This window comes from Felis catus, chromosome E3, assembly GCF_018350175.1.
Source record: "Felis catus isolate Fca126 chromosome E3, F.catus_Fca126_mat1.0, whole genome shotgun sequence".
Classification (NCBI taxonomy): Eukaryota; Metazoa; Chordata; class Mammalia; order Carnivora; family Felidae; genus Felis; species Felis catus.
The window spans coordinates 23,626,010-23,639,689 of record NC_058383.1 but is presented as its reverse complement, the minus strand read 5'-3'; the positions used below and the strand labels follow the sequence as shown (position 1 = coordinate 23,639,689).

The following is a 13,680-nucleotide window of genomic DNA, read 5'->3' as shown; positions in this document are numbered from 1 at the left end:
GAAATGCCATGGTTGGTGTGGAGTTCTATATATCAGAGAGGGAAAGGCTTTCCTACTAAGACAGTCATCCTTCACAAGTAAATGACTTCTATGTGCTGCCTGATTTTGTAATTTTAGGTTTGAATGTTTTTTAGATTTGTGTTCTCTTTCCTCTTCTCATCTTTCCTCCCTTAGTCCCAAGTCTCAGGAAGGAGCCTAGGAATAAACACATAATGAGGAGGAGCTCTCATCAAGGGCTCTAAGGGAATGTTTTATGGAGAGTAGCTTTGCAGAGATCACGGTTATGTTAGGACCGGACATCCTTATTATGATAATCTTGGTTGAGACTTTAAGATCATCTGATTCTCGTAGGTGTATTATGAAGTAGGCAGTTCAGAATCATGGCCCTTAGTTTATGGATAAGGAAAAGGGGTCATCAGAAGAGGTTGAATTATCCATGTTATAATGAAAACAAGAGCAAATTAACATTTCTGGAGAGCTTCGTGCATCTTGAGGCACCTTTATATTTAGAATATATAGTCTTTTATATTTAGAATATATACTTTAATCATTACTACATCCCCATGAGATAGGTAACCATTATTATTATTCCCATTTCACAGATGAGGAAAGTGAGACCTACAGCAATCAAGTTATTTGCCTCAAATTGCATTACCAAGAAGCATAGAGCCAGGCTTCAAACCCAGCTGGTCTGTCTCAAACCAGTATGCTGATGAGTTAGCACTGGGAGATCTCCAAGAGTACATTGTGTTATTTGTACTTGCCTCTATAGGTAACTCCTGGTTTAATATTGCTACTTTATGTTGCCAATTTTTTTCTAACCTGTTTGCAGTTTCACCTGAATTTAGAATTTATCAAGCAGAGATGACAGTGATCACTGTGTATGACTGAAATTATATCAACCAAGTTCAGATAAAAAAATGCCCTGTTTACTAATGAAAAAAAATGTCGGGATGCCTGGGTGGCTCAGTCGGTTGAGCGTCTGACTCTTGATTTTGGCTCAGGTTGTGATCCCAGGGTTGTGGAATGGAGCCCTTAGTGGGGCTCTGTGCTGTGTGTGGATCCTGCTTAGGATTCCCTCCCTCTCTCTCTCTCTCTCTCCCCCTCTCCCCTACTCACACTCTCATTCTCTCTCTAAAAAAATAAATAAAAATAAATTGCTAGATACATTTACTAATTTTATTTTTTGGAGGTGCTCATTGCTTAATTACCACAGGGCACATCTATACTGGGGGAGACTTGTACCATTCTCTGACACTCTACAAAATACTAAGTATAAAAAAGTCCACAAAAACTTGTGATTTTTGAGTGCTTTTTACACTACTTAATCTCTTCAAGGAGAGGACAATGACCAACAGTGACTGGCACATTTTGTGCCTGTACAGATCCAAGTCTCTCTTTTTCTTTTGTTTTAAAGCTTTTTTTTTTTTTTTTTAACGTTTGTTTATTTTGAGAGAGAGAGAGGGAGAAAGGTACAGCAGGCAAGGTGCAGAGAGAGAGAATCCTAAGCAGGCTCTGCACTGTCAGCAAAGAGCCTGATGCAGGGCTCCAACGCATAACCCATGAGATCATGACCTGAGCTGAAATCAGGGACCGGATGCTTAACCAACTGAGCTACCCAGGCGCCTGCAAGGCTCTCCATGGGTTCCCTTTACATTAGATTTTGTCACTGAAAAGAGAACATGGATATGTTGTAATTTGTAGCTGATAAGTACAATTACACCAAAAGGTACCCTTGCTTAGAGTTCTAGAGAAGAAAGTGATCCAGACAAGATTTGGGGCCTATGCACAGCACTATGACCCAAGTTCAGTACCTGAGCTCCTGGTCAGGAGGGCAGTGAGCAGAGGTCAATACAGAGGGTGTTATTTCTGTGTTTTTGGAATATTACTGACTGCATTTAAAAGCCACGTTAGAAGGGATATTGGCTGGTTTTCAGCTTCTTGTGTTATTCGTGCCTCTGCCCCTCTCCATTATGGATAACTGAGGTTTTTAATTGAGGTTTTAATATACAGTAGTGACATTCTAGTAGATGAAGGAAGGGGGCAGTCCCCGAGGGCAATCTGAACTTCTGCTTAGTATATTTACTCTTGCTGTTTTCCTTCCTCCTCATTTGTAATTCAGGAGGCTCTCTGAGAGAGACAACGAAGAGGCTTCTTAGATGGATCGAAGGATCACAAGCTGGGATACCAGGTTCTATGAAAAGGTCTGCTATTGAATTTGCTCTACCTTTAGGCAAATCATTTGATCATGTTGTGCTTTGGTTTCTTCCTGTGTTTGCTAAGTGTAAATAACATGTATTTGACTATTTTGTGATTATTATAGACTATTTTAAATGTGTGGGTGATTTATTTTTCCAGGCCAGCTGCTCAGGTATAAAATGAAAACCTGCTCCTTTGAGATGCTAGGCTTCCTGGCTGTCAACTGACCCCCAAATCCTTCAGAGTTCAGTAGGCATCTAGTTGCTTCTTGTTCATCTGACACATTTTGCAGTCTCTGTGCTGTGGCTCCTCAGGTTTACTCTATAGTTGGGGGGCATACCTTTTGTCTTTTTTGTTTTCAGAAATGAAATGTGTCACTTTATATATTCCTACTGCTTTCACCCTCCTCCCCACTCCACCTCTAAAAAGATGAAGGCTGCTTTTTCTGACACTGATTGCATGAGACAGGAGGGACAAGTGACATGGTAAACAAACTGAGTTTACCTGGACTGGCTAATATGGTTCCCTTTTGATGACTTGGGCCAGGACCACTACAAGTTTGAACTAGATTTAGTAAGGTTCAGGTTCTTTGGCGTTTTAGCAGGAAGTAGTCAGGTAACATACTGAAAAGAGAGAACACAAAGTACCCTCCCCTTTCCCCTTTGTGTTTGTTATAGCCTACCTCACATTAGGCAACAAGATGCCCCTGTTCCCAAAAAGTCCCAAGCCAGGATTCTTAGAAGCTAATAAATAAGTTTGTGGGTAAAGTACGATTTTGTTCTTCATCAGTGGATCACCATACCACTGCTTCATAAATGGTAATCTCTGAAGTGCAATACTGGAGTTGACGGTAAGGCTTACTTCTTTTGAACTAAAATAAAATGTATTTACATTATTTCTAGTGCAGTTAAATTAAAAGCAGTTTCCAAACAAACCTGGAAAAGGTGTTGAAGCTAGAGAACCCATGAAATATATTACTCCTTAGTTGTAGCTTGGTGGTAGCAGCAGGAAGAACTTCAGACACAGGAACACGGTGTAACCCTTCGGTTCTGAAACGTTGCTAGGTCTCCTCGTGCTAGAAATGATCAAAGAAACATCCGGGTAAATATTGCTCCCGGAGCTTAGTTCGCTTTAAGAGTGCTGGGTCCAACTTCCATCTGTTAGTTCAAGGAAACAAGCAGCAAGGGCCTCGGATTTGGGGGTCTTCGTTCTTGGGCAGGGTCATCAATACATCAACGTAATACTTGCAGGTGCCTGAGCTGCAGTGGCTTCCAACAAAGGCAGAGCTTTCACTGATATCTCTTAGAAACATATAGCCAGCAACTTGCCAGGCTTGGGGAACAGGACTGGGAAGAGCCAAGGGCTTGGTGATATCCTTTCTTCCCAGATTCCAGACCGCTTTGTAGCTCCTGCGGAGCAGGGTGGAGGTCCTTGGGGTGGGGGTCTGGCTCTTCGGCTCTAAATGTAAATAAGAAGCCACGCAGCTGAGCCAGTGACAGTTAAGAACTGGCAGCGTCCGTCTCAGGCAAGGTGTTGGTCTGACAGTCTAGACGTACGAACGGCAGGAGACTCCCTCTCCTCACCCTCGGGTCAATCTGCACAACTAAGTTAAGTACTGCCGGGGTCGGGGTGGGGGGGTTGGGGGAAGGGAATGAGGCGCCCAGAGGCAACGACTAAGGCGAGGAAAGACCAGAAGTCCTAAGGACACCACCTTGGAGGGACCGGGAGGCTTCAGTAACTGCCTTCGGAAGTATCGCCCTTGCCGTATAAAATGAAAATCATCTCCGCCATTACGTGAAGCCGCGGCCCAGACAGGAGGCGGGGACGCGCGCCTGGCGAATGCGCGCTCCCTTTGTCCCGCCTCCTGGCCGGCGGCTCAATCCGTGCGGGAGCGCGCTTCGGCCGCTCATAAGTGCTCCGGGTGGAAACTGGCGCCGGCGGCGGTTGCGTTCCGCGGGCGGAAAGGAAGGGGGAGGTGGGAAGGCTGTGCGCCGCCCGCTCCTCCCCACCCCCCGCCTCGGCCCTGAAGGGGCTGGATGGGCAAGTTGGGCGCGATGGCTCGAGTCCGGGCGGCGGCGGCGGCGGCCGGAGGCGGCGGCGCCTCCTCCTCCTCGCCCCGGCGCCGGCGGTGATCCGAACGAGCGGCCGCGGCCCCCGATGAGACTGTTCGCGGGCTGGCTGTGCCTGAGCCTGGCGTCCGTGTGGCTGGCGCGGAGGATGTGGACGCTGCGGAGCCCGCTCACCCGCTCCCTGTACGTGAACATGACGAGCGGCCCCGGCGGGCCGGCGGCGGCCGCGGGCGGCAGGAAGGAGAACCACCAGGTACGCGGCCGGGGTCGGGCCCGGGCCCGGCGGGGGCGGGGGCGTGGCGGCCCGGCCTTCCCGCGCTCGGCCCGGCTATTGTGCGGGGCTTCGCGGCGAGAGGGCCTCCCCGGGCCCTCGCCCCGCCGCCTCGGCCCCTCGGAAAGTTTCCCCGACGTCGTCCCCGCCGGGCGCTGGCTCCGCGACCCTCGAGCGTTCGGCCCGGGCCCCGCCGCGCCTTTTGTTCCCGGGCGCGGGCGGACAACGGCCTCCCGTTCCTTCCCGGGCCCGGGTGTGGGCGCCCCGGCGCCCCGCATTGTTCCCGGGTGCCAGGCGGTGATTGCAGGCGCCGGGCGGCACGACGCAGGAACTTTGGGGCGAGCGCGTGGCCACGGGCATCCATCTGGCACCGGGGCCTGCGATGTAAACGACCAGACCAAACCCATCGCCCTCGACCGCCTTCATCACCCCCGGGGAATCAAAGCGAAAAGCAGGTCCTTCTTTTTGTCTGGTTGAATCTCTGAACGTACAAAGGGCCATAAAGAAATTTAACCGTGCATTGTGAGCCATTTAACCCTCTGGGCTTATTCGGGTGACATTTTCCCTCAGCAGTTAAATGTGTTTGACAGGTCCTCACACTCCCATCCTGCTGAACCTTCCTCTCCTACCAAAGAGAGATCTCCTTTTAACTTCTGTGTTGGTAGTCGACCAGAAAGATGTGGTAAGAAGGAAGATGATGCAAGCTTTTCCTGGAAGGGTTTTTAAAACAGAATTAGGGAGGAGTGAATTCTTTTCAGAGTTGTGGATCGTGAACGACGCGATGTGACCGGTTAGGCAGTCTTTTCATTAGCTTAGTTTCGTGCCACTTACAGAAGTATGTGCAGGTCAGCTGTGGAATTAAGAGTGATATTTCATTTTTGACCATAATATAGTTTGTGGTTAACCTTGCATTCATTGAAAAGAGGCTTTTAAACTCTGTCGGAGTGTTGGTTTATAATTGCTAGCATTTATAGTGCATTTTGCCTTTCGAGAGAGCAGTAAGTGGTTATTCCCCATCTTATGACTTAACGTTTTCATAGATTTCTCATTTTCCTATGTTACATTTCTTGTTATGCCAGGCGTTCAGAGAGTTTACATTCGGGTTGATTTCGTGTGTTTTAATGAAAGTAAAGAATTATCTAAGGACATAAAGCAATTCATTAAGGAAAGTAGCTTATAGTTTTTATTTAGTAATTACTGATTGTGGCCCATTTTCTATTTTTAAAGGAAGTCCTAAATTCCCATAAAATTTTTTTGTGATCCCAGAGCTATTTTGATTTGTTAGGTAGTCATGCCTATGATATTGTTAGGAGAGTACATAAAGTCAGTAGGTGATCTTCAGTTGTGAAACCACATTCTTCGCTATAAATTACTTACATTAATCGTTCATAGAGAAACAATTCTAAAGTACTGCAGTGATAATGTACAGTTACCAAATGTCACATATCCACGTGGAATATGGATAGTGGCATAAAACAATGAATTAGAAATGTCATTTTCAACAATTGGTAGAAGTAATGTTCCAGTTAGGACAAAAAGGAAGCTTATTTCCACTGATGTGGAATTATGGTGGAGTCTCTTAGCTGTAGGTGTTTATGACACTTGTGATTACCTCTACTATAACATTTGATTTATTATATATATATTTTGTATGTAATATATTTACATAATGCTTATAAAAGAATTGGTTATATTTAAAAAACTGAAAAACTGTTTACATAATTTGATTTTTCGTGGAGTCTGGGTAGACTATAGCTGGAGACATAGCCTCATAATAAGTACTTCCTAACAGGAGATACTTTCTAATTGTGTGCCTTTTAAAAACTGAATCAGTTACTAATACTGGTTTCTGATACCCCATTTACTTTGTTACACTTCTGAGATACTGAGTTATATGTGTACTTGTGTGTTTCAACCAGTTGGACCAACAATTTGGCCACTAATTTCTCCAAAGTGAAGACTAATCTGGTACTTTCTGAATATTTAGGGGCAGATTGACTCTTCCTTAGAGTGATCAATCCAGTGATGCATTGACGTATGAAAATATTGCCTGTGAATAAAGATTAAAATGAACAAAAGAAATGTGTGTATAGAGACCACGGTGAGATAAAGTGAAAGAGGAGACCCCTCTCTGCAGAGTGCCTGCGCTCATTTGTTATCTTCTTTATAATCCAGGATCCTAGGTTTGCCTTATGAACTTTCTTACTTGTAAAGTAACTTGACTCTAACATTCTTGCCCTCTTCACATTTATAGTTTTATACAGAGTTTTCTGGTGTTCATTTGGGAGTGTGGGTTCCATAGCAAGCCACATCTGATTCTTTTGGGGTTGCATGAAAGTGGGGTTATGGATTTTTAAAAAATTTTTTTAGTTAATGTTTTTTATTTATTTTTGAGAGAGAGACAGAGTGTGAGCGGGGGAAGGGCAGAGAGAGAGGGAGACACAGAATCTGAAGCAGGCTCCAGGCTCTGAGCTTACAGCACAGAGCCTGACGCAGGGCTCGAACTCACAAACCATGAGATCATGACCTGAGCTGAAGTCGATGCTTAACCGACTGAGCCACCCAGGTGCCCCAATGGATTTAATTGAACCGTACTTAGCACAAGTTTTCTTTATGATGATTTTATTAAGAAATTATGGTGGAGGATTCTCTGGTTAAAAGAGAAATCTTGGGAAATGTTTATCATTAAAAATTGCTATTTAGTTATGATAGCCTGGACATAGATGAGTTGCAAGGCTCTTTTGCCCTAAAGTAGTTCTAAAACTATAGTAGCAACACCATTTTAATAATTTGGTTTGGCGTGCTAGCTTCAAAGCTGGGATTATTTTTCACTTTAAGCAAGAGAGAAGCAAGGAAGGGCTTCTCTTAGAGCTGGGATGTGGCTTGCAGGCCAAATTGGGCTTACTGACTTGTTTGTTACAGCCTGTAAAGTAAGAATAGTTTTGCGTTTTTATTTTTATTTTATTTTTATTTTTTTTTCAACGTTTATTTTTGGGACAGAGAGAGACAGAGCATGAACGGGGGAGGGCAGAGAGAGAGGGAGACACAGAATCCGAAACAGGCTCCAGGCTCTGAGCCATCAGCCCAGAGCCTGACGCGGGGCTCGAACTCATGGACCGCGAGATCGTGACCTGGCTGAAGTCGGACGTTTAACCGACTGCGCCACCCAGCGCCCCTAGTTTTGCGTTTTTAAATGACTGCAAAAGCATGTAATATTTTATAATATGTGAAAATTTCTTATATGAAATTCAAATTTCAATATCCACAAATAAGGTCTTGTTGGAACAGAGCCATCACATTCGTTTACTTACTGCCCATAGGGGCCTCCACACTACAGCAGCAGTGGTTGGTACTGTGTGACCCACGAGCTGAACTATTTACTCTGTAGCCCCTTACAGAAAAAAAGAGTCTTCTCCAGAGAAAGTTTCCAGCTGCCTTCATCAGCAGCACATTTCTTGGTCACAGGTTGCATGGTGGATAGTTTGCCTCATTGGGAAGAAGTAGAGCCAGGCAGTGAGAAACTAGATATGTCACTTTTCAACATTGGCAGGCTTGGAACTTAAAAAGAAGATAGCAACAACAAAAACTTTACATCTAGTGTTTTTGTCTCATTGTACCTAGTACTTCAAGTTAATGCATCAATTATGGAGCTGTTGAAACTTGAAAGGACTCTTAGGCTTCACTAACTAGGTTCTTGATAATAATAGTCATTCAGTAGTTTCTGAACTGATGGAGTGCCAAAAGAATTGTTATGGAACTCCCTGGAACCAAGCCAGGAAGGTTTCTGCAGGTGATGTACTGTAAGGATTCTTAAGAGCACAGGTAACCTTGAATATCTGGAATTAGCAAGGTATAACTTAAAACTGCAAGGTTGTGTTATATCTGACTTATTTTTTCACCTTCTGTAAGCTCTGAACTGTGTTATGTTGCAAGGGGTGATGGGGTGTAAGACGGAATTGAAACAACTGGGGGTTTTTTCCAAATGAAAAAATACTTGGACATCACAGCCATAGGTCACAGGTTGTGCTAATGGACAGATTCGGTGTCCTGTCCCCTCACTCCCCATTTACCTTGCAGGGGCTGATCAAAGTCAGGCACAAGTTAACAATGCTCAAGGGCAGTCACCAGCTAGCCAGATGGACACTGATGGATTTGTATCCTCTTCTGAGCTGCCTTCCAGAATCTGGAGGCCTCTGCAGCTGAATACCAAAGAGATTCTGAAAGGAGTTTCTTTCCTTCCTTACAATTGTGTTGAAACACTATCCAAATGTTTGCCTCTGGGTGCCTGGGTGGCTCAGTCATTTAAGTTTTGGACTTTGGCTCAGGTGGTGATCTCGCCGTCTGTGGGTTTGAGCCCTGTGTCCGGCTCTGTGCTGAAGGCTCAGAGCCTGGAGCTGGCTTTGGATTTTGTGTCTCCCTCTCTCTGTGCTGGCCCTGCCGCCTGCTCATGCTGTCTCTCTCTCAAAATAAAGAGACATTGAAAAAACAACAAGTGTTTGCCTCAGTTTCACAGAATATCAGGATCTCTCTCTGCTGCTGAATACACTAGAAGCATTTATGTTCCCCTTTGAAGGTGCTTGAGGGCACCCTGGTGATTGCCAGTAAAAGACCATTGCTTAGACCTTCTAAAGCATTGTTAAAATCTTAGGATTATAAAATTCTAACAGTGAGTGCATATTTTAAATGAAAATTTCCAATTATTTGTTTATTAAATCAAAGCTGAAACAACTTAATCTAATCCATATGAATTGTTTCCCTCCATGGACTTGGGTGCCTTGTCACTGTACACATTGAAATCTCATATAAAGAGGTTGTTGGTTTAGGCTTGTGTCATCTGTGGAAGAAAAATGAATGGTTTGCATGTTGACTCTTATGCTGTGCTTCAGTGCAAGGAAGTGTCAATGATTGAATGTCTGGACTGATAGGATTCATTGCAGAACTTAGAATGTGATTTTTGAGTCCTTAGCTGCCAGGTCCAGGTCGTCAGGCTTAGTCTGACCACCCTCCGTAGTAGAAAAGATTCTGTGTTCATGGACCCCATCAGTGGAGCCTTTCCAGTTGTTTTTAGTGGTGCTAAATGCCTCAGGTCTTTGGTTACTCATTCCTTTTGAGAATGGCTGGGTGCCCAGGCCTACCGTGTGGTTTTTAGGCATTCTCTTGAACTTCAGTTCTCTAACTGGCTTTTGTGGTCCTTGGACAGGAAGGGGAAGGAAATCAAGTTACTGTGTTTCTATTGTCTGCCAGACACTATAATGATTCTCTCTAATCCTCATAACAACTCCCAGAGGTAGGTGGCGCACCCCCTTTTTTAATAGACAGTTGAGCCTAAGAGCGATGACACTTGCTCAGGAGATACTTGGTAGGTGGCAGAGTTGGGTTTTGATCTCTGCTCTGTCTGGTTTCAAGGCCCAGGCTTTTCCCACCTTTTCATGATGCCACTCCTAGGACGCCTTGTGTTGTATGAGGGTCTGTGAAAGTAGGCTGTCTCCTTAGTAGGAAACTGCCCCCACTTAGCAGAGCTGTGTGGAGACATTGAATCTATGTAGCTGTATGCAAAAACACCAGTTGCAGTTTTGTAGTGTGTGAGTGAGACAACGTTGGGATAAGTGTCCCAAGTTCTGGCTTTCATCCAGTTTGTGAATGCTTTGGTCAAGTTTAATGTTGGGAAAAAAATCGTACCTATGGTGTCTTTTTTCCAACACCCACTATTTCTTTGACACTGGCTGGGTGTCCTACAATTCATTTCTGTTCTGACACAACCCGGAGTTAACATCTGTCCAGAGGTTTAAGGACTCCATCCTGCAAGACTGCCCTCCCTTCGGGTGCCAGCTGCAAGTTGGAGGTACATAGAGAACCCCCCCCCATGTTTCTGCCCAATTTGTGTACAAATTCTGGGGTTCCCACAACCCTCCCTCAGGTTAGATAATTTGCTAGAATGACTCCATTTAGGAAGACATTTTACTTGTTTACTGGTTTATTATAAAGGATACGATTCAGGGAAAGCCAAATGGAAGAGATGAATAGGGCAAGGTATGGCAGGTGGAAGGTGGCACAGAGCTTCCATGCCCTCTCCAGGTGTTCAGCAACCTGGAAGTCCCTAGAGCCATGTTGTTTAGGGGCTTTTTGAGGGTTTCATTACCTAGGCATGGTTGATTTAATCACTGACCTTTGGTGATAGAACTCGATCTCTTAACTCCTCTCCTTTGTCTAGAGGTTGGAGGTGGGGCTGAAAGTTCAAACCCCCCTCCCCCATCACTATATTAGCATACGAAAGATACTCTTTTTTTTTTTTTATTTTTTTTAATGTTTATTTATTTTTGAGACGGAGGGAGACAGACCATGAGTGGGGGAGGGGCAGAGAGAGAGAGGGAGACACAGAATCTGAAACAACTCCAGGCTCTGAGCTGTCAGCACAGAGCCCAATGCGGGGCTCGAACCCATGAACCGTGAGATCATGACCTGAGCCGAAGTCGGATGCTTAACCGACTGAGCCACCCAGGCGCCCCCGAAAGATACTCTTTAACACTTAGGGGATGCCCCAAGAGTCTTAGGGGCTCTGTGCCTGTATCTAGGGGATAAAGCACCAGTAGCGAAGGGGGTGAGGGAGAGAGAATCTTAAGCACGACATAGGGCTCACATAGGGTTTAATCTCATGACCCTAAGATTGTGACCTGAGCCAAAATCAAGAGTAGGACGCCTAACTGACTGAGCCACCCAGGTGCCCCCTAAAATAACCTTTTTTTTTTTTAAGTTTATTTTGAGAGAGAAAGAGAGCACAAGTGGGGAAGGGGCAGAGAGAGGGAGAGACAGAATTGCAGGAGGCTCTGTGCTATCAGTGCAGAATCTGATGCCAGGGTTGAACTCCCGAACCATGAGATCATGACCTGAGCTAAGATGAAGTGTGGAACACTTAACCGACTGAGCCACCCAGGCGCCCAACCCCTAAAATAACTTTCTTTTTTCAAATGTTTATATTTGAGAGACAGACAGAGACAGTGTGCGAGCAGGGGAGGAGCAAAGAATCAGACGGAGACAGAATCTGAAGCAGGCTCCAGGCTCCCAGCTGTCAGCACAGAGCCTGACGTGGGGCTTGAACTCAAGCTGTGAGATCATGACCTGAGCTGAAGTCCGATGCTTAACTGACTAAGCCACCTGGGTGCCCCCCTAAAATAACTTCCTAACTCCAGTTCTATTACCTACTGTGCTCAAGTCCTCTGTATTTTGGAAGAAAAGATAATTATATAACACGTTTGACTATTGAACTAAAAAATAAATTCTGATAAGCTTTTAACTATATCCCTCTGTTTGATAAGCAAATATAATCTCATCAGAAAATTATATTTCTGCTTTGAAAGAATGATTGATCCACCAAGATTATATAAAGATTAGGAGATGTTCATGGGACCTGACCTAATACCTTATATTTTGATTAGCGAATATTGTCACATATGCATTCACAACTCATGTCTACATCATTTGGCTATTTGTCTGATCTTTAGTATAGCTACAGTCTTGTTGCAAGTAATTTACTGTATTTTTAGAAGTTCTCTATTTACTGTATTTTATGGTATTTACTGTAATTTTTAGAAGTTCTGGTTAATTACCACATCCTACCTTGGACTTGGCATTAGTAGATGACTGCATGGTATAACTGGTTTGATTAGAATTCGTTATTTAAAAGATTTCCTTACCCTCTTGGATTGGAGAAAGTTCAAGTGAGCTTTGAAGGAAGATGCTAAAATGACGTTTTTCCCGGCACTGGTCTCCAGCTGAGGAGGCCAGCCCACAGTGGGCTTGGCACACAGTCCTTCCAATGCGAACGTTTAATGAGCGTGATGCTTTGTTCTTGCCTGCGCACCTTGGTCTCTGTAGTCTTTGAGGAGCACACATTCAAAGAACTCACCTGCTTGAAAGTGCATGGGAGCCTGCAGATAGGCCACCCAGTGCTGTGAGCTCATTACAGCTTTTCATTTAAGCTGGGTTGTCTGGAGAGAGGAACTCCAGTGGGGTGGCAGGGGCTCCTGCATTGATTTTTCTATCAGCATCTCATCTTAAGGGCAAGGGGACTGCTTATTTAAGGCTTGAAGTTCTTGGCCAAGATCGTAATCCCATTACTTGATTCCCTTGGTTTCTGATTTTTTTTCTCTCCTCTGGAGTGTAAGTCCATCTTTAGTTTTTCCCTAGACCACTGTTAAGCTGGGATAATTAGGAAACACTAATGAAATTTTCTGGGTAGGCCCATGTAGGGGTTCTCAAGCAGTGGTGATTTTGTCCCCCAGGGGGCATTTGGCAATGTCTGGGACATTTTGGGTGGTCCTGATGGGAGGGGAGTGGGGAGCGCTCCTGGCAGCTGATGGGTAGAGGCTTGGGATGCTGCTAAATATCTTCTAATACATCAGACACATCTCATAACAAATTATGATTATCTGGCCCCAAATGTCAGTAACGCTGAGGTTGAGAAACCCTGTAATTTAGTTGCTATCTAGATCAGATTATCTTTTCTCTAAACACACCCCCGTCCAGTTTAGTTGGACAGAATGGTCCTGCTTTCTTTTCTGAAAATAAATCTCAGACACACTGGGTAGACCGAGGAGAAACTTCTTTGAAAGAAACCTTTATAAAACAACATGCACCTAGAATAGGAACCTCAATCAGCTGGACGTGCTCAGAAACCCCAGGCTTCCCATTTGTCCAGAAGTTGTGGGGTGGTAAATGAATTGTGAATGTACTTGGCCAAGGGCCTGATACAAAGTAGGTGTTTTAGTCAGTGTCATCCTTCCTTGCTTGCTTGTGGTGTTGCAATTTTGTGGTGAGTGGGTAGGTTTAACCACTGTTTGCAGAAGTGAGTTTAAGCAAGACCTTTCAGGGGTGCCTGGCTGGCTCAGTCAGTGGAGCATATGACTCTTGATCTCGGGATCATGAGTTCGAGCCCCACGTTGGATATAGAGTTTACTATAAATAAATTAAATAAATAAATAAATAAATAAAGTATAATAATAAAATAACTTAGAAAAGTAAGACCTTTCAAAAACCTTGGAGTTTCAGAAATTGACAGAAACCCAGTGACAGCTATCTCTGTGGTTATCCTTATATTCATTCCCTCCAGGATTTTGCTAGAAACTCCAAATTCTATGTTAGGCT

The 13,680-nt window shown here is 44.6% G+C and overlaps 1 protein-coding gene across 3 annotated transcripts in view; it reads left to right on the top strand.

Moving 5' to 3' along the window:
* The first annotated feature begins 2,144 nt into the window (after nt 1-2,144).
* Nucleotides 2,145-13,680, top strand: part of METTL9 (methyltransferase like 9) — a 52,194-nt gene continuing 40,658 nt past the window's right edge. The window contains exon 1 of one of the 3 annotated variants that reach the window (XM_006942238.3): nt 2,145-2,204. In XM_006942238.3, the coding sequence (XP_006942300.1) occupies nt 2,160-2,204 (45 nt within the window). In that variant the 5' untranslated portion in view covers nt 2,145-2,159. Of the gene's footprint in view, nt 2,205-4,139; nt 4,522-13,680 lie in introns of those variants that run through there. The other 2 variants (XM_023246746.2, XM_023246745.2) reach the window with 2 other exon arrangements.